General features: G+C 42.4%; 1 protein-coding gene across 8 annotated transcripts in view; it reads right to left on the bottom strand.

The window, feature by feature from the left end:
- The window catches only part of PLCB4 (phospholipase C beta 4), a 166,992-nt gene that overhangs the window by 99,192 nt on the left and 39,909 nt on the right, over positions 1-27,891 (bottom strand). For all 8 annotated transcript variants that reach the window (XM_077749141.1, XM_077749143.1, XM_077749142.1 and 5 more), the window contains 5 exons: positions 11,091-11,170; positions 8,308-8,361; positions 2,540-2,621; positions 1,495-1,595; positions 798-855 (listed from right to left, as the gene is read on the bottom strand). In XM_077749141.1, coding sequence (XP_077605267.1) covers positions 798-855; positions 1,495-1,595; positions 2,540-2,621; positions 8,308-8,361; positions 11,091-11,170 — 375 coding nt within the window. The remainder of the gene's footprint in view (positions 1-797; positions 856-1,494; positions 1,596-2,539; positions 2,622-8,307; positions 8,362-11,090; positions 11,171-27,891) is intronic.

Raw genomic sequence — 27,891 nt, 5'->3', positions numbered from 1 at the left:
TGGATTAGGAAGAACTTCAATGGGTTTCACGGAACAGAACACTCTTCTGTATGTGTGTAAAGAAAAAAGAAAGTTAATTTTAGCTGTAACGAAAGTTGTGACTTTTACGTGTTCCAAAATATATTTTTCTATTGTGCTTAAGCAAATGTTGTCAACCAGTTTTGGTTGTTAAGTGAATCATATTCTAAAATGGGCCCTAAGCTTGTTATAAAAATAAAATGTAAAAATTTAACCTGCAATCTAATTCTATTTTCACCCAGGAACTCCAGTGTTGTGCTTGTTGTCAAAATAGTCTATTTGAACCTACATACTGTTCTTACATGCAATCCATCAAAAGACAAAAATAAAGCTTTCCAGTCCATGCAAAGGTATGAGAAAAAGTTAGCAATGGAGAATCCAACTACAGTGTGGTACTCTCAATCCATTCTCTAATGAGATCAATAGAAAAAAAAAAGTACCTTCAATATCATCTTGCAAAAACACAGACACATTTAATTAAATAAATATATCATAAAATTCACATACACACACAGAACCAGAGCTACACATCACAGCGGGAAAACCAACAGAAAAAAGCAGTGTGCAAAGCCAACGTGTCGGAAGCGCATGAACACACAGGAGCAGCAGCTGATTTTTTGCACCTGGTAAAGGAAGCCATCTGGAAAGATCAGCAGGTCAGAAGCAAAGCGAATAAGGGCATATGATGCGGGCATATGATGCGGACATGCAATGGGGACACTGGAGGAGGCAAGCCACTGCACACAGACTTTATGGAGTTAATGTATGAAAAAGCTTACTTCATTTAGAAAGCTCACTAATTGGTCTACCGTTAAATAATCAGTTTTGTCTCCATTGCTGAAAAGAAATTTATTAGAAAAAGTAAGTTTTTGTATATGATGCTACAAGTAGGTACGATTTACATGTTGACATTTGTTGATGATAAATCTAAACTTATCTTCTAACCCTGAAGTAGTGGTGCCCTCTTAAAACGGCCAGAGACTGTTCGTAAGAACAAAACAAACAACCCAACAGCAAGAAAAAGAAAACGCTCCCATTAGCTCACAGGAAATGTCTGCAATTCTTCTTTACTATTTATCAAAAGATGTTATTTGTCAAAACAACATGTAAGTCATCCATTTGAAATAACTGCAATGAATGAACTTTTCAACAACATAATAACATTCCATAATCGAATCTAGTTAGTTCACATAATGGGTTAATACCTAAAGGAGCAGGTTAAAATTGTAGGTAGTTAGTAAAGCCAATGCAGGGGGCGGGGGAGGGGAATAGTTCCAGGTGCTGCCATTAATTTTTGTAAAAGTTTCTCAAAAGTCAGAGTGAACTTTTACAGTCATAAACTAAGGGGTGAAAATGTAACCCTGACTAGATAATCCTCCAGACTTTCAACACAGTATATTAAAATATTATGATAAGAAGGTGTTTTAAAAATCTAAAAGGACACAAATAGGACATTGTCTCATAAATGGAACTTACATTTTTTTAAAAAGATCCTCTATATCTGTTCGAGGACAAATCTTTTGTGTCAGTTCATAGAACTTTTCATAAGTAAATGCTGCAGGCTCGATTTCATCATTCTGTAAAGAACAAGAGGGTGTCATAACTCCTGCCACACTTTTGTCCTGAGGGAAAGAATCCATGGGATCGTGAAGCAAAGCGATGACCACCTGGGATCCCAGGGCCTCCATCTCTCACTCTTACTGCCAGAAGCCAAAGGCCAAGTTCAACTGTGGCTGGGCCATCCCGCCAGCACACCAGATGTGTAAACAAGTGTCTCTGGTTACTATGCAGCCATGATCTGTGGGCTCAAACACTGGCTACATTTGGGCTCACTCTAGGCAACACCCCATAAAATATAAAGAAACATTTCTTCTTTCTCTCTATGATGGAGAAAAGCAAGTGCCTGCCTAAAGGCTACTGAATAAATCAAAGCCAGTGTTTACTTATCCTTATCTTGTGAATTTCCACAAGACCTTATGAAGGGGCTCAGGACAACCATATAACATTTCCCCTCACACATTGAAGTTTGTATTTCAAGTAGGATTTGTTAAAGTAGGAACAGGCTTAAATATTTCTTGCAGTCCATCAATTATTTCAATTACTCTAAATTCAAGGGACCAAAACCAGAAATGGTTTGTGTAGGGAGGAGTGCTTTTCAAAGTATCCCACAGTCACTTTGAAGAACACTGACATTGCGCTTGGTCGAGGCAATGTGGATGGGCTTCTTGAAAATAAGCTTTCCACAAGCTGTCTAGATGAGAAGGCTGGCTATCATTTCTTTTCCTTAATGAAACTGACAAAAACATTTTGAAGTACACTATTTGAATCTGAAAACATTTAGGCTAGATGCCCAGGGAACAAAAGGCAGGCAAGGAGAAGAAGAGAAAATTACCTGTACTATATGTGATTGAATCTAGTTCTGAATCTAAATGAGATCAGTGTTAAATAATCCAGGTTATTACATAGGAGAACATAAATAGGCAAAATCGTTTTATAAACACATAATTAAATTCATAAATACCTTTCCACTGGGAAGACCTAACTCCTTGAGTGCTTGAAAGATCACCTTTTCTGTTTTCCCCGATGCAAAGGTTCTAGTAATACTAGGGCAGAAAAGAAAGGGGGAAAAAGTTATGGTTAATACTGATTTTGTGGAGGCAAAAATCTAAGAAATACTAGGGATGTGGGATAGGGGGGTGGAGACAGGAAAGGAAAATACAATTAGTTTTCACTTCTGGGTGTTTTTTACTTCCCTAACTAGCTCCTGCAATATCCCTCTGGTTCTGTCTGATTCTAAGACAGGTGTCCCCCTGGTGCTTGTGAACACAAGAAGCCCTTGAAGAGCAGCAGCTGGGTGGTTCAGTTGGTTAAGAATCCGACATTGGCTCAGGTCACGATCTCAGGGTTCTTGAGCTCAAGCCCCACATCTGTCAGCACAGAGCCTGCCTCAGCCCCCGTGCCCCTCCCCTGCTCATGATCTCTCTCTCCCTCCCCTCCCCACAAAAAGCCCTGGGAGATACAAACTGTTGGACAAAACAATGATAAATTTTGGTCCTACCAAACAAATAATTTTCTCGAGGAAAAGGAATATGGCAGATGGGACAGTTGGTGTAGAATAAAACCTCATATTGACACTACATAGGTTTGGGGGAAAAAAGTAATCTCCTAATTTAGAACTCAGTCTAGACTGGTGATAGCCCTTATGCCTTGGTACTGCAGCTGACATGCATTATTAGACAAATTTTGAAAAAAATTTTTTGAGCTAAGCATCATTGAGCTACTCTGAAGTGCCAGCTGCCTTACAGCTTAGGAAGTTTATTGAGAAAGTGAAGGCATGGTGGGGAGTGGAGTTAGGTGAATGTATTCTATGTTTCCTCAGTATCTTGGCCCTCTCCTGAAACAAGGTAATTTTGAATAACGATGCTGCCTTTTAACTAGGATGGTGTGCATCAAGGCTAGTAGAATAAGTAACCTTAATGAGCTGACTTCCTACGAGAAATGCATTGATGACACTCAGCTACTGAGGAGATGAGCTGGCACCCTAGAATTCATGTTTGGCTCTAAGCCGTGCCTTAGCCAATCAAAAGAGACTTCCTTCATTCCGTGTTTGGAAGCCCAGGTATTATGGAAGTAGTATGGAAGGTAATATGGAAGCCCATATTAACTGAAACTCTCATTTCAAAAGTCCAACCTGAAGATAGAGCTTACTTTCATCTGGGAAGCCTGGCTTTGGAATGCCTTCTCTGTAAGCACAAGGAGCTTGGGAATAGCGCCTCCCCATGCCCAACCCTGTCATGCATTCTGCCATTCACATAAGTGGAGGCCAGCTCCAAATGTAAGCACTGAGCGCCAATTATCTTGAATGAGTGGGAGAAAACACCTCTTCGACTGCAGAGTACAACTTCCCAAAACAGATTGGGAAGATCTAACTTTAGGAAAAGGAGTTGTTATGTGTTCATTCAAAGCTTTGTTGTTTCATACTCGGTCCAAGAATACTTCAAGAAGTACATTTTTAAGAGTGCTTGAGACAGCTGTATTCAAGTATAGGGAGGCTCGCGGATTCTCTTTAACAAATCTACAGACATGGTAGAGCATATGTGTTTGACATCAAGTAAATCCGTTTCTAGGATAGAGGGTGCTATGTTCACATTTTCCACTTCTCAAGTTCATGGAATTTTCATACACTGAATCAGGTTGAGAAGCAATTTACCTGACCTTTATAAAATAGGGGAAAGTAGCTATTCAAGGTTCTCTCTCTCTCTCCTTTTTAAAATGTGTGTTAACATGAGAGCTATAGGCCCCAGCATCCCCAGATCTGGGACAAGAGGAAACTGTATAGTAACCTCAGGGGCATCTCAGTGAACTTGAGCTTTGGTTAAGTTTGGAGAGGCTCGAAAAATGAGATGAAAACTGACTGATTTGGTCATGAATGTAGCAGGTACAGGGCCTGGATGTGGGTTGGAGAGTAGGAAGAAAAGGAAGAGTCTATAGGAATAGAATCCTTTGGCTAGAGCTTGTTGAAAGGCCAAGATGTAAAGAGGAAGTAGAACAAGAATGTCTCATAGGAGGAGGAAGTCCATGCATTTGCACTTGGGGCTGAGACCCCGACAGACAGAGAGACAGAGAGAATATTAGGGTGTCCTATATCAGGAGAGAAGGAAATCCATGTAGGGTTATATTAGTGAGGACAAAGTCGCAGCCCAACAAATGACTGCACTGAATAAAGGTGAGAAATGGCATTGTGGCCAGAGGGGCTCCTTTTCTGGTCCCTCTTTTCTAAGGGGGCTTGGGCTGGGCAATGTCATCACAGATTTGCTCACCTCATTCTAAAGGAGACCAAACCCAAGGTGGAAAATAGGAACAAGGAGGCTGAAAAGACCGTTCCTCTGGTCTAATAAAGTGCATTTATTGCCATTGCTCCAGGCAGCTATCAGAATCAGACGTGGGCCTTACAATGGATTCACTCAGAGATAAGGGGAGGGAGTTGTGGCACAAAGGTGAATTCTTAGGAGTTTCCAGTTACATTAGAGGCCCAGCAGAATACCTTTTAACAGGGTCCTGAGAGAAACACATTTATCACAACCTAGGGGCATTTTAACATACCATTATAGGCATTTCGTAGGAGAGTGTTTATAAAGGACTGGGATTTATTCAGCTCTCATATACAGCCTCACATCCACAGAGTACAGGTTAGTGCTTCATGGCTCACAGATACTCAATGAGTTTTTGATGAGTCAAAATACACCACCTTCCCCAAAGGAAATGCTACAAAAGCAAATACCCTTGACTGGAGCCCAGTCCTATTAGAGTCATGGTTCAATTCCATGTTCCAGTAGACTTATAGGTGATAAAGACAGCAATAATCCTAAAAAACCAACAGGATTCTTTGTCCTCAATGGGCCTACAATCCATTCCATCGTTTTAACACCATTTACTGAAACACTCAGGTTGGACTCATGGAGTGACGCCTCAGCAGAGTCCTACCATTTTCATAGAAAATGAGGCCTTCAGGACATGTACAGATTACATAGGAGTTGGGGTCCCCTGATCATACTTGAAGCTCCCAGCCTTCTTTTTTAACACAACGGCCTCCTTTAAGACCACTTCCCACCACAGCCCATACTTTTTGTCTGGCTACTATTTCCCGACTCTCTAGCCATTAGTTCCAACTCCAGGTTACAAAGAATAGGAAATGGCAAAGAAAAGAGTGACTTTCGAAAGCCTTGGTCTAGGTGGGGAGATAAACTGAGCATGTGTTTATAACTTTGAGAGAAAGGCAGACTGCTTAAGTTTATGTACATAGAAAGAAAAGAGGGAGATAAAGAGTTAAGGCTTTCTTCATTAATCATTCCTGCAACTTCCTGGATATTAAATTTTGGCTCATACTCAAGAGCAGAGGCCATTCCCAAGCTATGTAACAACTATGAAGCCAGACCCCTTTTAACAGCATGCACACTATACTGATAGTTTCCATTTTAGGAACTCCAGAATGATAGTGATAATATGACATTTTAAAAGGGTTTACTCTTCATATTCATTAAAACATTCGGAATAATTTCCACCTAGCCCTTGGCAGCTCATCTACCAGAAGACTTCTCCGCTTTTTTTCTGGCTTGCTATCAATTCTCCATCAGCTCTAACAAATTGCCCCCAAATCACAGATGTCTTGTGTCAAACACCTGTTAATACTGGCAGGCACCAAAGAGTTCATGTGAAAGAGAGCTAAAGAAAACGACATAAGGATGGTAATAATTTTTGCACGTGAACATGGTAGATAAAGATCTTTGAAATCCTAAGACTTGCAAGCTTGTCTAACAATGGCTTGATTATAAATACCTATAAATGAAACCAGAATTGCTAGTTAGAAGTGCTTTGATTGCAATCTATGTGTTTCTACTTTGTCCATTTCCTGAACCTTATCTTGGAAGAAAGATATATAAAAGTAAGATATATAAAAACATATCCAACATACATTTCTATTCACATTTCTGTCTGCGCTAAGTTTAATACTGCTTTTAAAGAAAAATGTACTATATTTTGGGCAATAGCTGTAGGATGCTGAGATACAGTAAAATAATTGTCCTGCTTTTGCTCAACAAAGAATTTTAAGCAAAATAAAGATCAGTGTGAAGTATCTTTGCCAACAGTAATCAGTCAAGGGTGCTGTGTTTTTTTTTTCAAGGTCTACTTTTTTCTAAAATAGACATAAAATGGGTTTGCTAGTAAGTTAATAAAAAGCAGAGAATCCTACATCTAGATTTGTAAAGGCCACAACAAACGCATGAGGTCTACAATTTGGTAAGCCCTCAATAAAAGGTTAAGTAAAAATACAGTCCGTAGTCTTCTTTATGGTTTGTATGCTTTTAACTTCCTCATTGATATTTCTGTCATGTCACATGGGTTGTTATCGAACACAGAATTAAGAAAAATGATGGTTTTTAGGACAATTCTGTCAAATGCGAAAAGAGTAATTTTGAGAGAGTAAGGAGAGAATCTCATAGGGACACACAATGGAGGCTTCAAGGCAGAATGAAGTGCCTGGGCAAAGAGGGAGACGGAGAAAAGCCAGAAATGGCTAAGTGTGGTCAGCATGCCACAGCCCAAATGCATGTGCTCAAATGCATGTGCGATGTTGCTGGGGACCTGCTCACCTCATCTCTGAAAGACAGCAGTTCTCAGACAAGATTCTACCTAGTTGCTCTGGGTTTTGTTTGTTGCTGTTTCAGCTGGCTTCCTCGCTTAAGTGGTATCCAGAGATGAAGTCAACATCAACCTAGGTCTGGAGAATCCTAGAAGAATGGGTTCGTATCTGGGGAACCTATGACTAATTCAGGCTATGGGCTTGGGCTTATGAATCCAAACACATTCCTGGTTTCATGTGGACAACTGATGTCTGCTCCGGCTTCTGGAATTTCCATTAAGTGCTTACACAAATGCCACCCAAAAAGATACCAGGAGAGTTTGGTAAAGAATCCCTATCACTGCCATCTCGGGAGCTTCCGGGGGTACCCGCAGACCATTCGCAAGTCCTAACACCAGTAAGGGAGTAGAGAGGCAGAAAAGAAGCAAGCATGGGGAATCCTAAGAGGGTGAAACACATCCGTTTAAGTATTAAAGAACCCCTGTGGAAAACACATTTTGTTCATGTTTTCTTCATTTTTTTTCCCCTTCCTTCTTGATTCCTTTCAGGCTTTATGCCATTGTTTTTCACTGTCATTGTTAACTTGAGCAGAGTGAGGGGATAAAGTGACAGCTCTGAAAAGTGTGTAGTGCAAGGGATAGTGCATCTAGAGATCAAGTGTCAAGAAGCCAAAGGAGCCCACCTCCTCCCTCCCACTGCCCCCCAGAGGAAGAACAAGGCCCAGAATAAGAAGTGCTGTCCAGAGGCACCGTGCTTCCGAAGACACAGTCTGTATACACTCCCGCTACAGGTGCACAGTACAACTTCTTTAATTTTGGCTAATGGTTGCTCAGAGCAAGTAGACAAAAGACATTAAAATCCTCAAAGCCCACTTGCTTGAAGATATAAAGAATGTTGCTACATCTGAAGATGTTCTTCATCAAAGTAGAGTTAATGCTACCCATTCTGAGGAAAAATGCAACTTTACATTCACAAAGGAGTTTTACAAATTGAACACAGCATTTGATGGAGTGATTTAGACTATGCTTCCGGAAAGGTCTTTAATGAAAGCAATTAACAATCACTTGTGAAGGGGCTCTCTCTTTGGTCTGGTATCACGAGGGTCGACCCAGGGTATGAAATACAGACAGGAATGATGATCGACTTACCTCCTGACCGGAATTTTACCATTTGTGTTGGTCATAAATGCCAATTTCATCCAGCTGGAAAACAACCATAACAATACTGTTTTAATGTTCCTTAAGAGGAATACTTCAAGCCAGTTACAAACTTTAAAAGAAAGTTCATTCAAACAAAGAACATTTATCCTGAAATTCAGAGACAATAATACATTGTGAGATGAATTTATGGTCATCACAATTAGCAAATACAAATACATGAATCTCAGTTAAATTAGAACTTTAGAAAAATAATTATTTTAGAAAAATAATGCAGTATGTTCCAAATACTGCACAGGATATACTTACACTTAAAAACTATTACTTAACTGAACTTTAAATTTAACTGGAGTTCTGTATTTTTCTCAGCAACCTTAGATGAATTAGAAAATTGGGTGCTTGCACTGAGCAAAACAAATTGTGGGTACTTACTTGGTGATTGTTCTCATCCTTAATAGTCTCTACTGAGGGGGCGCCTGGGTGACTCAGTCAGTTAAGTATCCAAATGATCTCGGCTGAGGTCATGATCTCATGGTTCGTGAGTTCCAGCCCTGCATTGGGCTTCTCACTGACAGTGTGGAGCCTCTTGGGTTTCTATCTCTCCCTCTCTCTTTCCCTCCCCTGTGTTCTCTCACTCTCTCTCTTAAAATAAACTTTAAAAAATTCTGGCAAAATATTAATAATAAAATAAAAATAATCTTGACTAAGGTGGTAAGAAATGCAAATGTATGCTGACACCAGCCAGCCTTATCCTGAGGACCCATAGGGACCTCCACTTCCAGCTCCCAGAGAAGCAAAGCACAGATCAAATGGACACCTTCCTTAATTTCCAATAGTAAGAGAAGTTCATTAACTCAAATTGATGGGAAGCAACTCATTGCTTTTCTGACACACAGGGACCCACAACAGTTATTTGTACTTTGATGGTAAGACAGTTCTTAGCTATTAATGCACATTCTCATTGTTTCCAGTCAATAAACTTCTAATAACAAGCAGAATATGACAATTTGGTAGAGTTTCTGTCTTACATCGGTTTCCTAGAAGCACAAGTGACTCATTTTCAATGGATGTTTTCAAGACAACAGGCATAAGGGAAGCAGAAAGGGCAGGGAGAACAGTCACACAAAGTTGTGGTCTCTGCTGGTGCTTTAGCCTGATGTCACGGGGAGCTCTGGAGTGGGATGTGCACCCGACTTGGTGGCATGGGGGCTGGTCTTTTCTAGCCTGTTCTAGCCCATCATCAGTCATGGGCTTCCCACCAGGCAGAGGGAGGAGTACAGTCTCCCAGGCACACTGACTATCCTTCAGCAGAGGGTGATTCTCTGCAGAAGTGGAAAGGTGTGGCCTCTTGATGAGCTACCCTCATGGTGGCTGGCAGATGGGTGAACACCAGCTCCATAAAGGGATCTGAGCATAATACCACTGGGAGCAGGTATGATCTTGTGTCCAGATATGGATACTGGGGCCCCTCAGACGTAAGTGGGCATTCTCAAAGTCTCAGATTCTTTGGGATTCGATCAATGCCCAAAGTATAATGTCAAATATCCACTGTGGCTCTTTATTTTTAAGACAACATGCCACAGCAACTGCAGAGGAAAAGGAGAAGTCACTGCACAACAAATAGGTATTTACAAGACTAACTACCCCCTGCTAAGATGATGGAAAGAAAATGGGAGGGATGGCATAAAAATCAAAACTACTAATAGTGAATGAAGGAGGACTGGGAGCCAGGCACTACGCTGGGCGTTTTCCAGGACCTCACTGCACCTGTGGGGTAGTCTTGTAAAATGAGTTACGGTCACTGTCTCCATTCACAGATTAGAACAGTGAGGCACAAGGCTAAGACCTTGCCAAGAGTCACCCAACAACGAAGCAGCCAAGCACATACAACAGTCAAGAGCACATACTCTTAAAGCACCTGTCAAAAGGACCAAAAGTAAGAATGAAAGTACCCCAAGGGCTGACCTCCCTTCCTACTGCCTGACAGTCCAAGGAGTCACACCCTTGCTGCTGGGCCAGGTTGAGAGTGCAGGCTTATTCCCATACTTCCTCAGTGTAGTTCCTTTCTGCACCTACAACTGCCTATCAATGGTCTATAATATAGGCAGGCGGCCCCACTCCTCCACTGACTGCTGCTTTGTCAAAGTCTGACTTTGGCTTTGGCTAGGATGTCTACTTGAGAAACTTTCACGTCACCCTGATGGCATAACTTGGGAAGGGTTACAAATCTACCAGTGAGGTACGCCCCTGGATTTTGTATACAGTGAGCCGGAGTAAGGCCAGTATGTGTGGATCGCACATCCCTGTGTGCTGAACAGTCCCCGGACCAGTGCTCCTTTTTGACCCTAGCAATGGGTGCTCTTGTAAGTGCTTCCCTTGGCCATACTCCCCATTTCTCAGTCTCACAAAACAGGCTCCAGCTACCACAGCATCCAACTACGGCCCCAGCATGGAGAACTAATGATCAGCACTTTGGGGGACACAAAGGTTGGTGCCTACTACCCAGAGGATACTGGCAGGGGATGCTGAGCTTCCAGCATCTTCCTGCTATCGAGCATTCCTTTCACATCAGTTTTGGGCTATGGGTTCATCACACATGCCTTGCCGAGTGGCTTGAGGGTACAGGTGTATATTGGGAAACTCTCTCCAAGGTCAGGAGCATGGAGGGGAAGGCAAGTAAGACGCTGCCTGGCTGTATACTAAGCTGTCACCTCCTAATCTGACCTTTTGCTTTTTAACAGCCAAGAACAAAGAGTGACAGAAACAAAACTCACTGTTTCTTGAGGCAGGTCATTGGACTGACATTGTTGGCCCTGAAGTTGTGTATGATGGATCTCAGTCCTTCTACCCATTGCTGAAAGAGAAAGAAAAGGCATTTTTGGTAAGCAAAACTACGGGAGCTAAAAACTGGTGGTTTTTATTACATAGCTTGTATCCATTTTGTGTAAGAATAATGTAAACGCTTCGTTTATCTCCTTCCCGCCACAGAGCAGTCTTCATTCTGCAGGCCATGCTTTATTCTTTAATAAACAGCTTTCATTCTTTCCATGAAGATAAATGTAACATCTATAGCATCATTGAACGCTGGGTTGTCACAAAGGAACGCTGCCCCCTGATTGACTCGTTAAACCTTCCAGTTGCAGCCTGTTTAAATAGAAGTCCTTTTTCAGCCGTTGGCAATCTTCATTACTTCTAAGCAACATTATACAATATGTGATGACATATTTAGCTATTCCCATTTTAGAGGATGAGAGCATTTGGGGTTCATCGATTTTATCGTGTGATTCTATTTCAATCTAAGAATTTCTTACATATCTTACCTGTCTGTGATTTCCAGCAAAGCCTTAAAAAGTAAAGCACGCACTGATTGCCAGGGTGTCCAGAGCAAACAGCGAAGTGCTTACATAATTTCTGTTTAAGGATTTGGACCTCAGTTTTAGTTCATAACATCACTCCATGGATTTACAGGGAAAAGTGAAAGAAGACTGTGCATGGCAGTAAAGGAATTTGGGTCCCTTAAGGACATTCTCCTAGAAAAGGCTGGCCTATGAATTAAGGCCAACTCTGCCCTTAGGTCCAAGGACTGATGCCAATGAATGCCATACCAAGTTGCTAAAATAAAGAATCATACTCTTGGCAACAATGCTTTGCAGCAAATTGATATTGGGGGTTAAAACAGAGCTTGGGCCTCCACAAAAGCCAATGCCTTACCTTCTTTGGTTTATAGTGTGACTGCTATAGCTCTGTGTTGCAGAAGAGGATATAATTTGGAATCAATAGTATTATAAATGTATATTCTATCTGCACTGTCCAGTATGGTAGCCACTAGCCACATGCAGCTACTTAAATTTAAACTGCATAAAAGTAAAATTTAGTGCTTCCCTTTCACTAATCCCATTGCAAATGCTCCAATGTTAATGAGGGGCTAGTACCTACCATATTGGACAGCATATATAAAGAATGTTTCCTTCAGGGCGCCAGGGTGGCTCAGTCAGTTGAGCCTCCAAGTACAGTTCAGGTCATGGTCTCAAAGTTATAAGTTCAAGCCCCGCACTGGGCTCTGTGCTGACAGCTCAGAGCCTAGAGCCTCTTCTAATTCTGTGTCTCCCTCTCTCTACCTTTCCTCTGCTCACATCTTTCTCTCTCAAAAATAAATAAACGTAAAAAAAATTTTTTTTAAATAAAGAACATTTCCATCATTACGGAACATTCTGCCAGATAGCACGAGACAATACTACTAGGTTTAACACGGCCTAGTGATTTAGTCATTGCAAGGGTCAGTGGTAAAGACTGAGTTCTATCAAATGTGTGTGATTTTAATTTACTGTGAGAAAGTAACAAATGACATTAAAAATATCATCTTAACCAATCTTAAGTGAACAGGTCAGGTCAGTGGCATTAATATTCACACTGCTATGTAGCCTACACCACCATCCATCTCCAGAACTCTTTTCTTCTTGCAAGACTGCAACTCTATCCCTTTTAAACAACTCCCTGTTTTCCTCTCCCCACCGCCAACCCTGGCAGCCACAATTCTTCTGTCTCTAGGAATGTGCCTATTCTAGGTTCTCCATAAGAATGGAGTCATACAGTATTTGCCCTTTGACAAACTTAAGTAGCTTATTTCACTTGGCATAATGTCCTCAAGGCTCAGGCAGGTCGCAGCAGGTGACAGAACTTCCTCCATTTTTAAGGCTGAATAATATTCCATTGTGTGTGTAGACCACATGTGGTGTATTCATTCATCGGCTGATGAGCACTTGGGTTGCTATTGTGATTCATGATGCTTCTATGAAGAGTGGTGTACAAATATTTTATCTAGTTCCTGCTTTCAGTTTTATTGGATACTCTGAAATGGAATTACTGGACCAAGTAGTAATTCTATTTTTAATTAAAAAACTTTTTTAAAGTTTATTTTGAGAGAGAGCAAGTGCAAGTGGAGTAGAGGCAGGCAGAGAGGGGACAGAGGGAATCCCAAGCAGGCTCTGCATTGTTAGCGCAGAGTCCGATGTGGGGCCCGACTCACAAGTCATGATCATGACCTGAGCAGAGACCAAGAGCCAGACCCTGGACCTACTGAGCCACTCAGCCAGCCACCCTTTTACTTTTAATTTTTGAGGAACAACCATTCTCTTCCCCATGGCAGCTGTGTCATTTTACATTCCTGCCAACAGTGAACAGGGCTTCCCATTTCTCCACATCCCATCAGCACTTGTTATTTTCTGTTTTGTTTTCATGTTGACAGTAGCTGTCCTGGTACGTGTGAATCTAGTAGAGAGTTTTGGGTTTCTTCTTTATGCTCCAGTCATACCTAACAACTTTCTAAAGGAGGACTTAGGAGCCATGAGAGGTAAATTTCCTTCCACAACTAGAAAAGGCTATTTCCAGAGGAAACGTAAACAGCATCAAAAGCCTCCTGATGGTGAAATCAGGATTCTGAGGGATGAGGAAGAAAAGGCAATGGTAGCATTAGAGAAATGCTCAATTATTTTCATCAGCAGCCTTCACTTCCTCTGTCAGACTAAATATGGGAGTATAATTCCCTGGGGAACCTTCAAATATCCTGTTATTGGCCTAATAAACCACAGGCCCACACAGAGTCTCCCAAGAGGAGACAGAAAAACATAAATAATTTGGTTGGCATTAACTGGGAAGCATTTTCTGAACCCGAAGGCTTGCTATGTGTCCCAAAACAAAGAGCTCTTGGTTTCCGGGGATAAAAAAGTGGACAATTTCCGAGACTGTTCACTGGATTTTTCTGAGCATTCTGATGTAGTTGTTTCTAAAAATAAATTACAGAGATACCTGGCTCTGAGGAGGCTGAAACAACTTTCATCCTCTTTTGAAAATACAACCCTGGTAAAGAATCTTTGTTGTGACCGAAAGGTCTCCGGGAGTGACCTTTGAAGTCATCACTCCAGTGACAGTACTTATGCATTAGTTAGGAGGAAATGGCAATGGAATCCTCACGAGCCCTACAGGGCACTGGGGTGGGGGACATTGTTGCTTCTTCTCTTTGACATGATGGAAGTGAGGGTCAAGGGCCTTGCCCAAGAACACAGAGTGGCTGGTGCAGGGCTGCGAGGCAGGAAAAACTTTGTTGTCAGCCCCTCCTCGGGGCTTGTTCACACAACTCCCTCCTTGGCATGACAAGGTGCCATCAGGCCTTTCTTTCTCTCTCCTGTCCTCCAGGTAATGCACACCTAGCATATTAAGGCCAAAAGATTTTAGGAAATAGGTGAAGTGTTTTGTTTCCTTGTTTTCAACAGAAAACATGCCAGCAGGTGTCAGTAGAGCCCTAGAGTTCAGTTGGAAAGTTGCACCACAGGTGAACTAGATGCACATGAACTTCTTTGAATGTTTCAGACTAAAAGAAGCCAAAGAAAAGTGACTTGGGTTTTCTTGTATTGATGAAAATAAGCACATATGTTAACCATCTACATCATGCCCCAAAAGGTGCATCTACAAGCCTGGGGCTGTGTGTTTCTAGAAGGATCATTTCCTGACACACGTTGAGCACACTCATTGGCTCATTGGTGACCCACTCACCCTATGATTCCTACTACACTGGGCGCCTCCCTCTGGTCTGGCCTTCGTGAGTGGATCAGTGCAGCATGTGTGCAGGGAAACCAACCCAAAAGATCAAGCCGGGGGTCCAAACCCGCAGTTTCTGCACCTCCCCAGCATGCTGTACTTGTGAGCATCCTCTCATTTTTTCATCTTTCCCAGGGCAAGCCACCCCAGAATGTGCCACTCTGGCATGTGGATTATTTTGAGCTGAAGACAATCAAAGCCCAGTAAATTCAAAAAGAGCTTTTTACCTCTCTCTTAACTGCTTAAAAGAATTTAGTTAGAGGGTTTGTACTGGGAAGAGAGCTATTACCAAAGATAACAGTTTTTTCTGCTTTTTTTTTTTTTCTCTTTTAACATAAGGTCTTCTCCAAAGGGCATGATAATCATTTGTTTACCAAACATTTGCCATTCCCATCTTTCTGTGAATTGTCTTTGCCTTTTTCAAGTTCATTTATTTATTTTGAGAGAGAAAACACACATAAGCAAGGGAAGGGCATAGAGAAAGGGATAGAGAAAATCCTAAGCAGGCTCCACGCTGTCAGTGAGGAGCCCTATGTAAGGCACAAACCCACAAACCATGAGATCATGACCTGAGCCAAAATCAAGAGTCGAACACTTAACTAACCAAGCCACCCACGTGCCCGACTGTCTTCCTTGCCTTTGAAACCCCAGACCCTTACCCCCTTTCTCCTAGGCTCATGTAAACCTCAATTACCTGATTATCAGACAGTCTTTCTTGTCTTGTAGGGCTCCTGTACACACATAATTAATTTTTTTTTTCTCCTGTTAATCTCTTTTTATTAGAGGTGGGTATCTCAGCAAAGAATTCAGAAGGGTACAGGGAAATTTATTTTTCCTCCCCTACACAATGCACTAGGGGCAAACTATGAAGCTTTTCAAGTAAAGATTTCCACAGGGGCTAATGGTGCAGTAAAACAAGACTCTTTATAAGGTACTTAGGATGTAGAATTGCAATGTTTCACATATCTCCAGATGAATAATCAGTGGAGTAACTATATCTTTATATAATAAACTAGAAACTTGGTTTTAGGAAGGCATCTGAACTTTAAAGGGGATCGGACTCCCAAATAAAGACACTGTAGGTAGAACCCTATGTGTTTTCTCTTATGGGTCTCTATACGCAAGGTGAATGATTTCAGTTGTAAGGATATGTTAGAATTAGTTGCCATTAAATTGTCAATATTTAACTTTGAGGTCAGGCCAAGCAAAAGATATTTTCAGCTGGTACACTGTTTTAAGTAAACTATGTGGATATCAGAGACCAGATTAGTAGTTTCCAGAGCTGGCTGTATATTGGAACCCCTGGGGGCTTATAAGACATTTTAGAAGCCTGGACATGGGGCACCTGAGTGGCTCAATTAAGTGTCCAACTCTTGATTTTGGCTCAGGTCATAATCTCATGGTTCAGGAGTTTTAGCCCCAAGATGGGCTCTGCACTGCCAGTGTGAAGCCTGCTTGGGATTCTCTGTTTCCTTCTCTCGCTGACCCTCCTCCATTTCCACTGTCTCTGTGTCTCTCAAAATAAACAAACTTAAAAAAAATAAAAAGAAAAGAGGGGTGCTTGGGTGGCTCAGTTGGTTAAGCATCTGACTTCGGCTCAGGTCATGATCTCACTACTTGTATATTCAAGCCCAACACCCAGCTCTGTGCTGACAGCTCAGAGCCTGGAGCCTGCTTCGGATTCTCTGTCTCCCTCTCTCTCTGCCCTTCCCTTGCTTGCACTCTTTCTCTCTCAAAAATAATTAAACATTAAAAAAAATGCCAATTCTCAGGCCCCACCCCAAATGTACCCATCAGCCACTCTGGGGATGGGGCCCAGCAACCTGCATTTCAACAGGTCCTCCAGATGACACTCAATGTGCTAGTTTGGGAGCATTTGGTACTGATCACAGATAAAGATAACTAAAGAGGGTATGGAGATGCCCACAGGAGGATAGGCTTGTCTGGTTTTGTTTTTAGATAATTTTATTGAAGTCTAATTTAAATATAATGAATGGCCTAGAAGCTTTTGATTCAAGTCTTTCAAATGCTAACTAACCACCCTTAGGGTGAGTACTGCCAATTGAGACAGTTCAAATTTTAAACCTTCATTACCCATTTTAGATTAAATTTACACAAACATCACTGTGTGTGCTTAAGTATTTAAAAGAGCTTTTTTAATGTTTATTTATTTTTGAGAAAGAGAGAAGGAGGGACAGAGAGAGAGGGAGACACAGAATCTGAAGCAGGTTCCAGGCTCTGAGCTGTCCGCACAGAGCCCCACGCGGGGCTTGAACTCATGAACCTGAGCTGGAGTCCGATACGTAAGGGACTGTGCCACCCAGGCGCCCCTGTGCTATGCATTTTAAAGAAAGTTGCAAGCATTACAAAAGCAGAGCAGGCAGCTAGAAAGAAGTTGGTTCAAAGGATGTTCCACAGGAAATCCATCTGTTGGCGATGTTCCAGGATTTCACAAGGCAGCGGGAGATGGCCCTGTGGAAGCCAGTTAGAAGTGACAGCTCCCCTTGGTTCCGAGCTAGGCAAGCACAGAATCTGGACAGGCCTGGTCTGGAAGTCCTGGGCTTTGGGAAGAACACTTATTAGGGAACTGGTAAAGAAACAAGACGGAGGTCCGTTCCCCAGCGCTGGGGCACATGAGTCGAACACAACCTGCACCACCACCGGTCTGGTTGATAAGGGCCGAGTACAAGCTGGCACACCCCCACCCGCAGGTGGGGTCTGTGTGATATTCCTCAGGCACACCTGGCTGCCCAAAAACAAAGGAAAGAACTGACAGAGATCACAGTCATACAGGACGTGAATCTCTATCAATTTACAAATATCTTAGTAAATTATGAGAAAAAAGGCAATTTTCACAATAGCCTAATCTTCAGAAACTTGTAGACTTAGTTTCCTGGGGACCTTAACATCACCCCTCCATAGGGATGTAGGAAACAAAGACAAGAAGAAAATGGCAGGTAAAATTAAATTTCCTTATAACCTGCAGCCCATTGACAAACAAGGAGTATAACGTTTCTCCAGAACATCCTACTGTCTTAATGTTAATGCTTTGCTAGAGGGAAAAACAACCTTAGCTGGACAATAGCTAGGCCTCCAGTATCCTCTGAGTCTTCGTTAGTATATGGAAATCTCTTTGGAAACTTCCCTTTTGCCTCCACCTCCCCAACTCCATAGTATATAACCTGTCACCCTTCACAACGCCAGGGCAGCTCTTTCTGTCCACAGGTCCTGTCCCTGTGCTTTAATAAATCACCCTTTTGCACCACAGATGTCTTCAAGAATTCTTTCTTGGCCATCAGTTCTGAATCCCACCATAACCCCAAAGCCTCATCAGAGAGGCTGGTGATTTAGGCAGGTACCGACAAAAAAAAATCCACATTTTTTAACTTTCAAAGGTGCTCATCTGGGATGCTGAATCCATTCTGAAATTAAATGGAAGCAGATCTACTGGTGTTTGTGTATCACAGACCAACTTCTTTATCACGTTAAGAAGGAAAAATAAAACAATTTTTTCTTTCCCATCAGCGACTTCCTCTAGGTTCTCCTAAAGAGAGGAAAATGCAGGTAGAATGCACTGAGTGTCAGTCATAGGAGACCGTCAGGACAGTGCTGGAAATTCCCTCCTGGCCTGGGACAGAAGGCAAAGTGGGAGACAAAGACAACATTGCTAGCAAGAATGAATCGAGCATCGGAACCTGAAAGCCACCACAGTTTCTACCCTGAGAGAGAGGAGTGCAAGGTAACAGAGAGGCTGAGGATTCTCACACATAATAAAGGAGCCAAACTTGGCAATCTTAGATACAATCCAGCAAAAAAAAACCCCAGGATCAAAGAGGAAATTAAGGAGCCTGTAAATAATAATCAATATACTGAAACTGGCATCCGAATAGCAATTGGGGATTTCACAGAAAAAAACAAAAGCTCAGTAGAGAGACGACTCAGTGGTAATCTCAAAAGCCCCTGGGAAGTCAAAAATAATTCTGATAAACTTTTCAAATCTCAAAGATCCGAGAAAAATAAAGGAAGAACAACTAGGGCCTTTTTCTCTTGACATCATCTGAGTACCTTCCAGAAAATACAAGGTTTTCGTCTGCTGTTCTCCATCCACAGAGTAAAGCTGATCAAGATAAAAGGAGGAATGCATTCAGTGCCATCTGATTCTTTTTCTTTTTTATGTTTATATTTGAGAGACAGCACGCACACACATGTGCACGCAAGGGGCAGAGAGAGAGGGAGATCTGGAATCTGAAGCAGGCTCCAGGCTCAGCGCAGAGCCCAAAGCAGGGCTCGAACCCATGAACTGTGAGATCATGACCTGAGCCAAAGTCAGACACTTAGCCAATGACTGAGCCACCTGGGTACCCGAGTGCCCTCTAATTCTTAAATCGCCTTCAGATCATGGAGAATGAGTGTTTGGGCAGGAATTAGCTGCCATAAAGGGGTATATGTGGCAGTGTTTGAAAGATAAATTTGGAAGGGCCTGGATGATATTTATCCTTTTCTAGTCAAAACTAGTGCAGGCACGCACAGACAGTCAAAACAGTCTGTCAGCCTGGCTGGTTATCTTGACAACCTGGGTAGTTAGGTCAAAAAGACCCTCTAAATAGTCATAAGAAATGGGAGGACACCATGCTGTTCTGGGTCATCACTCAGAAGCTGAAGTGTCAAACTCCCCCTATCAGAGGGGCTTCTGTTCATTATCATTCCAACAGACAATTGTTGCATTGCCTAAGCTGTCTTCATGCAGCTCTAGAACCTTGTCTCAAATGATCACAACTAACTCCAGATATGTACTCCAGTGTATATTCTGGTGAAGGGACTCAAGATACGCCACACCAAAACAGGATGCTTTGGTCCAAAAATTACTTTGAACTGAAGGCATCTGAATTCCTGAAATCCCTTATCTGACTAAAAGCAGATCCTGGCTGAAAGAACCCCATTGTCATAAATCTATACGCAGAAGTGGCTCTAACCTCTTCTGGAAGACGAAAATTTGGCACCACACTCTAATAGAAACAGTCATAAAATTCTCATGTCCATCTATTCTCCTAAGGGCCCATTTATCTTTCCTAAAATTCATTTGCTCTCCTGTAAGTGGCCTTGGTCCCCTTTCTTTCCCCTACTAAGAGGATGTACAAATTCTCAAATATCCCTGCTCCTTGGAGTATTTGCTTCCTTCTGTGATGCTCCGTGCACAAAACATTAATAAATTTGCACACCTTTTCTTTGTTCATTTGTCTCTTGCCAGTTTATTTTGCAGATCCAGCTGAAGAAACACAAAGAAGAAAATGGAAGTACACCTATACACTCAATACACCAATGCCTTACGTTCCTTCATGCCTACAGACTTTATAACAATACATGATGCTCCTTCCTGCCTCAACAGAGCAGCCCCAATCCTACAAACTCCAGAACTCATTCACAAAAATGAGATATTTACTTTACTTTATGCAACATTTGTTTTTTGGCATCTGCACAGAGAATTCTAACGTAACTGAAGAACTTTAAGATTTTACGAAAACCAAGAGCATCACCCTCCACCAGTCAGGAGCCAGTTTTGTGAAAGTGCACTTTGGGTCATAGCTGTCAAATTTACAAAAATCCTGGTGGTAAAGGAAGAGTGAATTAAAAGGTTTCCATGAAGTGGTTTCTCCAGATGATGCCTGTACTTGTAAGCCCCAAAGTTACATTCCTCCTGACCTGTACCAGCTGACAGAGCTGGCAACTGAGACATGCTGAAGTGAATGGTAGAGGTATTTCTACACACAGAGGCTCTGTGGTTAATATAACCCATCAGGGAGCCCCTGGCCAACTCTTACCTACATAGCTCAGGTAAATCAAATCTATAGGTGATCCAATAAACCAAATAGGACTTTCAATAGAAGATGCTAGAAAGGGGCCGGGTTTCATTACCTTTCCAGCCTTTAAAGGAAGAGTCCTCCAACCTTCCCATGGGGGGGGAAAAAAGGAGGGAAGGTGAGAGAAGAAATGTGACAGCAGGAAAATGGAAAAAAAAAAGAATACGTATGATAGAGATGAATAAATGAATGCCTAGATTCCGTTGCTTTCACACTTCTGGGAAAATATGGGGCTGAGAATGCCTCTGTGGCATTGCTTGTTGACAGTTTACTGGAAAGCAATAGTTTTGGAGGCGTTTCATTGCCTTCAACAGGCTTAAAGAAACAAAAAAGTTTGGCAAATAGCTGAACACCATCCCCGTGGTGCTGACATATACCAGGATAATAGTGCTTTATGGAGTGCGATGGTGAAGAAACCTAACACGGCTTTCTCATGCTTCCTTGACCAGGGAGCCTCCTTTAAATGTAGGCTTTTGTGATGAATCTATTTTGCAGACCACCAGTTTGGGAAGTGCTGCCTTATGATTTCAACTCCCACAGGCAAGGATGTTAACTTTTACCTCAACGGCACAGTAAAATCATACACTGTTCAGGTGGAAGTGGTGGGCGGTGACAGAATATAGGATCTAGAGTGAATCTGATGCCTGGCTTCAAGGCCCGAGCTCTGCCACTTACTGGCTGTGTGATCTTCGGCAAGTTACTCAACCTCTCTGGGCTGATTTCTTTCTTCTGTAAAATGATAATAGTCAGGCCCAGGCCAGAGGACTGTTCTGAGAGTTAAATGAGATTATATATGTTAAGCGCTTTGAACATTACCTGGTATTCAATATAAACTAAAAAATTCCATTGCTGCTGTTCTTATTGTACTTATTGGCAGTCACTGGTCAGCATTTCTGTAAAGGGCCAGAAAATACATAGTTTATGCTTTAAGAAGGCCACATATGATGCCCTGTTGTATAGTTTTTATGTTTTGTTAACAACCCTTTAAAAATGTAAAAAGCCATTCTCAGCTCACTGGGTATCCAAACTCAGGCTGAGGGCTGCGTTTGGCCCATGGGCTGCACTTTGCCTGGCCCTGATTATTATTATTTTTACTTTGAGAGAGATAATGTGAGCAGGGGCAGGGCAGAGAGAAAGGGAGAGAGACAGAGAGAGAGAGAGAGAGAGAGAGAGAGAGAATCTCATCCCAAGTAGGCTCCGTACTGTTAGCACAGAGCCAGGCATGGGGCTCGATCCCATGAACCATGAGATCATGACCCAAGCTGAAGTCCAGAATTTGACCAACAGAACCACCCTAGCGCCCCCACCAGCCCGATTATTAAACTTACCCCAGATAATAGTGCTCAGAGGCAACAAGGTCTCATCTCAGATCCCACCCATCTCCTCGTTCACCCTATTTTTTAAAGATCAGAAAACATATGAACAGGTGTGTAGGCTCATGTTCACAACAACAATTTCGGCCAGCAGCAAAAATTGGAGCTATGCGTTAAGCAGGGAAGCAGTTTAAAGCCGGTAACATTTTTCTCTCCCCGGGGCCAAAAGGTGAAATCCAAACTTCACACGATACTTCTGGAGCAATTAGAGAACTCATTTTGCATTCCCTTGGTGGCATCATTTGATAACACTCGCAATTAGGGCAAACTGAGCTGCTCTGCACTGGGCCTACAGCAGAGTCTCTTCTTAGGAAACCTGTCCAGTTCATGAAACACAGCAGGGAGAGAAGGCCCCTGCAATGAGAACTTATCCCTCACAGAGTCCCCACATTCTGCACAGAAGCACCTAGGGGGCTTGTTCTAAAGATGAGCTGGTAACACCAAGAAAATCTACCTCAAAGATCATGGGGATTTACAATTCTTCCGAAGCTCAAGAAAAAATTTTAAAGACCAAGGTAATGGGGGGTCTGGGTAGCTCAGTCCGTTAAGTGTCTGACTTCAGCTCAGGCCATGATCTCGCAGTTTGTGGGTTCAAGCCCTGTGTCAGGCTCTGTGCTGGCAGCTTGGAGCCTGAAGCCTGCTTCAGATTCTGTGTCTCTAGCTCCCTCTGTCCCTCCCCTGCTTGTGCTCTGTCTCTCTCTCTCTCAAAAATAAACATTAAAAAAAAATTAAAAAGACCAAGGAAATGCACGATATAAATTTTAAATGATAAAATACAGTACATTAAACTCTATAAACTGTATGAACCCAACTGCATATGAAAGAAAACTGTGTGAATTAAAAAGACACACGGGGGTAGCTGGGGTGGGACTGGAGGGAACAAAAATGGGGTTTCCTTTGGGGGATGGATGATAGGTTCTAGAACTAGACAGAAGTGGTTATTGCACAACACTGTGATCTACTAAATGGCACGAAATTGTCCACTTACTTTAAAGTGGTGCATTTTGCATTATGTGAATTTCCCTTCAATTTAAAAAAAGATACAGAAGATGGGGTAATGCACTCTGGAGGGGGGGCACTTATTTTCTTCTGTGTACTCTTCTGTGCTTTCTACTAGAATGTGGTGGAAGTACCCGCTCTACCATAAGCAATACTCCTGCATTTGGGAAATGGTAGAGAACGTATTTTAAACAAATTTATTGTCTTTTCCCCCACTCTGTCCTGATGTGTCACTGGGCCCTCACTTTCTGATATCCGTATCTGTATATCATACTCCCAGCTAATCGGACTCAAAATCTCATCTCCACCATAGCTTCTTTCCCCTCACCCAGGAACAAGCCCTCTGGATTCCTATTCAGAGGCGTCTCAGGCCTTCCTCCACGTGTAACTGGTTATAGCCACGTATGACTGATTTTCTTGCATTCTATCTCAATATTTCTCAAACCATAACGTGCAAAGTACCTATGGAATCTTATTCAAATGCTGATTGTGATTCCTCAGGGCTGGGGTGGGGCCTGAGTTTCTGCTCAGACAAGTTCCCAGGGGCTGCTGATACCCGGACGCTGAGGAGCGATGCGGCCACATATTACTACCATGTGTTGATCTGAGAATGTAAAGACTGTTGCTGTATCCCTCCCAGGACACCTCCCTAGAATCATTGGGATGCGTTCCACAAGCCTCTCAGCTTGGCACTCACAGCAAGCCACAGGCTTGGCCTGATTTCCTAATTTCCCAATCAAAAGTGTTCACTCCAATCTTTACACGGGATCTACCACTGCAGGTACAATATTCCTCTACTTCTGATTCTCTGCTCATGTCTCCCCCCGCCCCCCGCCCCCCACACCTGCACAGCCTGCACACTGAGGACATCGCCATAGTGAACCAGCAGGCCCTCCCTTTTCTGGGTACAAAGTCCTGCCTCTTTTATGGAAATACTTTTCTCACCCACTGCGTCTCTAACCACAGAACCTCCTATCATAACAGATTCAAGACTGGTCTTAGAGTTAGTGCTGTGACCTACATTAGTCTAGGGACTTCTACTTTTATTCAAGTGTCCACCAAACAACTAATCCATACTGTCCTTGACATCTAATATACATTCTCTTGCAAAGAGATTCCTTAATTCTTATAGGAGAAAATAACTTTAAGGGTCACTTGGTACAACTCTCTACTTTTTTGTGTGAGAATAAAAAAGCCCCTGTAGTAGAAATGATTTGTCCAACCTTAGAATTCATCCAAAAAAAAAATCTTGAATGAATAACTGGATGAATGAAGGTACAAAGAAAAAAAAACAGGCATCTTTTTTTTTTTAGTTTTTTAAAAAAATTTAATATTTATGTATTTTTGAGAGAGAGAGAGAGAGCAGGGGAGAGGCAGAGAGAGATAGAGAGAGACAGAATCTGAGCTATCAGCACAGAGCCCAACACGGGACCTGAACACACAAGTCATGAGATCGTGACCTGAGCTGAAGTCAGATACTTAACCAACTGAGCCACCCAGGTGCACCAACAGGCGTCTTTATTTAAAGTGACAATGAAATAAACACATTAAGTAAATATCAGCATTCATCTTACTGTAAGTACGTTCATGGTGCAAAGTGACTGAGGTCTAGACCTAAGGTTCTAAATGGGCCACAGACAGGTCTGTCATTTGGCACACATGATGTTTAAAAAATGAATATGGGGAACCTGGGTGGCTCAGCCGGTTGAGCATCCAACTCTTGGCATAGGCCCTGGTATGATCTCACAGATTCATGAGTTCAAGCCCCACAGTGGGCTCTGGATTCTCTGGCCCCCTCTCTCCCTGCTCCAGAACTCGTGCTCTCTCTCAAAATAAATAAAATTTTAAAAATTATTAAAAAATGAATAATTTGTCAACATTTTATCAGGTCTCATATTAAAAAATCTAGATGTTGGTATCTTATGGATAAAGCACCACCATCTTCAACAATCTAACAACCTCAAGGCCCATGTTCTTAGATAGTTAGAAAAGTGACTGGAAGTAAGTAGATGGTGCCCCCCAACCCTCTAGAGAGTGTATGTATACCCCAACTCGCTACTGTCTACACCATTCCCTGTTTGTCATCGCCTGGCATTTTTTCATTATTCACATCATCTTCCTGGCTCCTGCAGGCATCTGAGTTTGCAGCCTGTGGTTGAAAGGAACTACGGCTTCTGGCGACAAAGCACGAAGCTCAGAGCTGATGCTTGCACCACGGATGCGACACTGAAGTACTGAGTTCTGGGACAGTTGGTCTTTACAAGCACAATGGGAACCGAGGGAGCAAAAGACATGGAAGATGGTCGTGAGAGGCCCGAGGAGACAAGCCTTCCCCCTCCACAGATTAACCACTGATGGCAGTCCTCCCTTCTGAGGCAGAGAGAGAGATGGTTTCTAAATTCAACCCAGCAATAAGCCAAATGAACCCCATTATCTTCATTTGGCAAGAAGAAAACACCTAGGAGGGAGGGGACACTTGAAAGTTACAACATACACCCACACACTGGCTGATTCACAGCTCTGTCCCTAAGAGAGCTTTTTAACCAGCCATCACTGCTTTGTTCCACATGAATCCAAAAACATTTAAAGTAAAAACCGTAACATGCTGACTTTCAGTTTTGGAGGCATGAAAACACAAACACACACATCCTATCTCAGACTTGAGCCTCAAAAAACACTGAGGCAAGGGGGTGAAAACTTTAATCAATCAGTATATACTGGGGCTGGGATGACAGGAAGCTGAGATGAATAATTTAGCTACTTTAGCATTCTGAAGGCATTGGCTCAAGTGAGCCTGGGTAGCAGACCAGGGAGTCTGCTAGGGAAGTGGGAGAAAAATAAGCTTCTCCACAGTGGGGGGGGTGGGGGGGTGCTTCTTACACCTGGGTGTGCACCAGAATCACCTGGAGGACCTGGTTACTGATTCAGTAGGGCCGGGGCCTGAGAATCTTCATCTCTGATTAAGTTCCCAGGTACTGCTGGAGCTGTTACTTGGGGGACCACACTTTGAGAACCACTGACATGTATAATATAATTAAAATTGCATTCTGGGGCACCTGGCTAGCTCGGGTAAGTGTTGGACTTTGGCTCAGGTCATAATCTCAAGGTTCCTGTGTTCAAGCCCTGCGTTAGGCTCTGCACTGACAGCGTGGGGCCGGCGTACCATTCTCTTTCCCTTGCTCTCTGCCCCTCTCATGCCTTTTTCTCTCTCAAAAATAAATAAACTTAAAAAAACCCTGCATGTCAAGAAACAGCATTTTAACAGGGAGTGCTCTGAAACAAAGCTATTGTGTGGGTCACAGACACTAAATCATTATAATGGTGCTTTTTGTGTTCTTACTGAGTGAATTCTAATCAATGGCTAGGTCGGTAGAATCCACAAGTCTACAGACTAACCTGTTTGCTGTAGTCAATCAATTCGATAAAAACTTGTGTAAGTTCAAGAGTTCAAAATCATTGTGATTTTTGGACTAAGTCCATCTGTATGCTAAACCAACAGGACTGACACTTCCCCCTGCATCAGAATCACCTGGCAGTTTAGTTTAAAACAGATCACTCCTGGGTTCTGCCCCCCAGAATTTCAGATTCCATGGGTTGGGGGAATTTGCATTTTTTTTTAGTTTATTTATTTTTGAGAGAGAGAGAGAGAGAGAGAGAATGAATGAATGAATCAGAAGCAGGCTTCAGCCTGTCAGCACAGAGCCTGGCATGGGGCTCGAACTCAGGAACTCCATGAGCATGACTTGAGCCAAAGTCAGAGGCTTAACTGACTGAGCCACCCAAGCACCCCCATGGAATTTGCATTACTAACAAGGTGAGGCCAGTGGTCTGATCCCTAGGAGAAACTGTGTGTCTGGGGATTGGGGGGAGGTTCTTCAGGGCCTTTGTCATGAACCTTTCCAGTAAGCTTTCTATTCAACATAATTCAAGTTCAGCAAAGCGGTCTTGGAATTCAGTTCAATTTACTAAAGTAAGATTTTACTACCTGCAATAAACTACCTGACTTTGTCTTTTTATAAACAAAAGAGAACACATAACATTTTTATAATTTAATTTCTATAGTACTTAACTCATGGGCTTATCTGAGGACTTGGTTACAAAGCCTAATTTATAGAGTTTGGCAAATATTTACAACCTGCATGAAGTATAATGAGCAGTCTGGAAATTGTCTAAATTCAGTGTAAATCTTTGCATTTTGAACCTCATAAAAACAGCTTATTTTTGTAATCAAAGGAAAATTCAACTTAGTATAAAATAACACACTTATTTTTGGGGATTTTAAATGAGGGCTGCATTTCCATCTTTCCATCTTATGTACAGTGACTCTGTGATTTCAGTTTGCTGTGCCGCGCCAGCTGTAACATAATGAAAGACATCTGAACTCCCTTCAACAAGCCAGAGACAAAATCCTCCAAGCTGGTTGCATTCTTTTTTCTTTCTTTTTTTTTTTTTTAATTTATCTGAGAGAGAGAGAGTGAGTGTGAACTGGAGAGGGGCTGAGGGAGGTAGAGAAAGAATCTTAAGCAGGCTACCCACTGAACAGGGAGCCTAATACAGGGCTTGATCGCATGACTGTGAGATCATGACCTGAGCTGCAATCAAGAGTTGGAAGCTTAACTGACTGAGCCACCCAGAGCCCCTCTCTCCACTCCATTCCCAACTAAGGAATATTATCATATTCAGTATTATTTACAAAGAGATGAGGGCCATCCATGGCTGGGGGGGTGCGGGAAGGGGGATGCGGGGTATGT

Source organism: Crocuta crocuta, unplaced genomic scaffold (genome assembly GCF_008692635.1).
Source record: "Crocuta crocuta isolate KB4526 unplaced genomic scaffold, BGI_CrCroc_1.0 scaffold407, whole genome shotgun sequence".
Taxonomy (NCBI): Eukaryota; Metazoa; Chordata; class Mammalia; order Carnivora; family Hyaenidae; genus Crocuta; species Crocuta crocuta.
The sequence above is the reverse complement of the archived record's forward strand: the minus strand, read 5'-3'. Positions and strand labels throughout refer to the sequence as shown.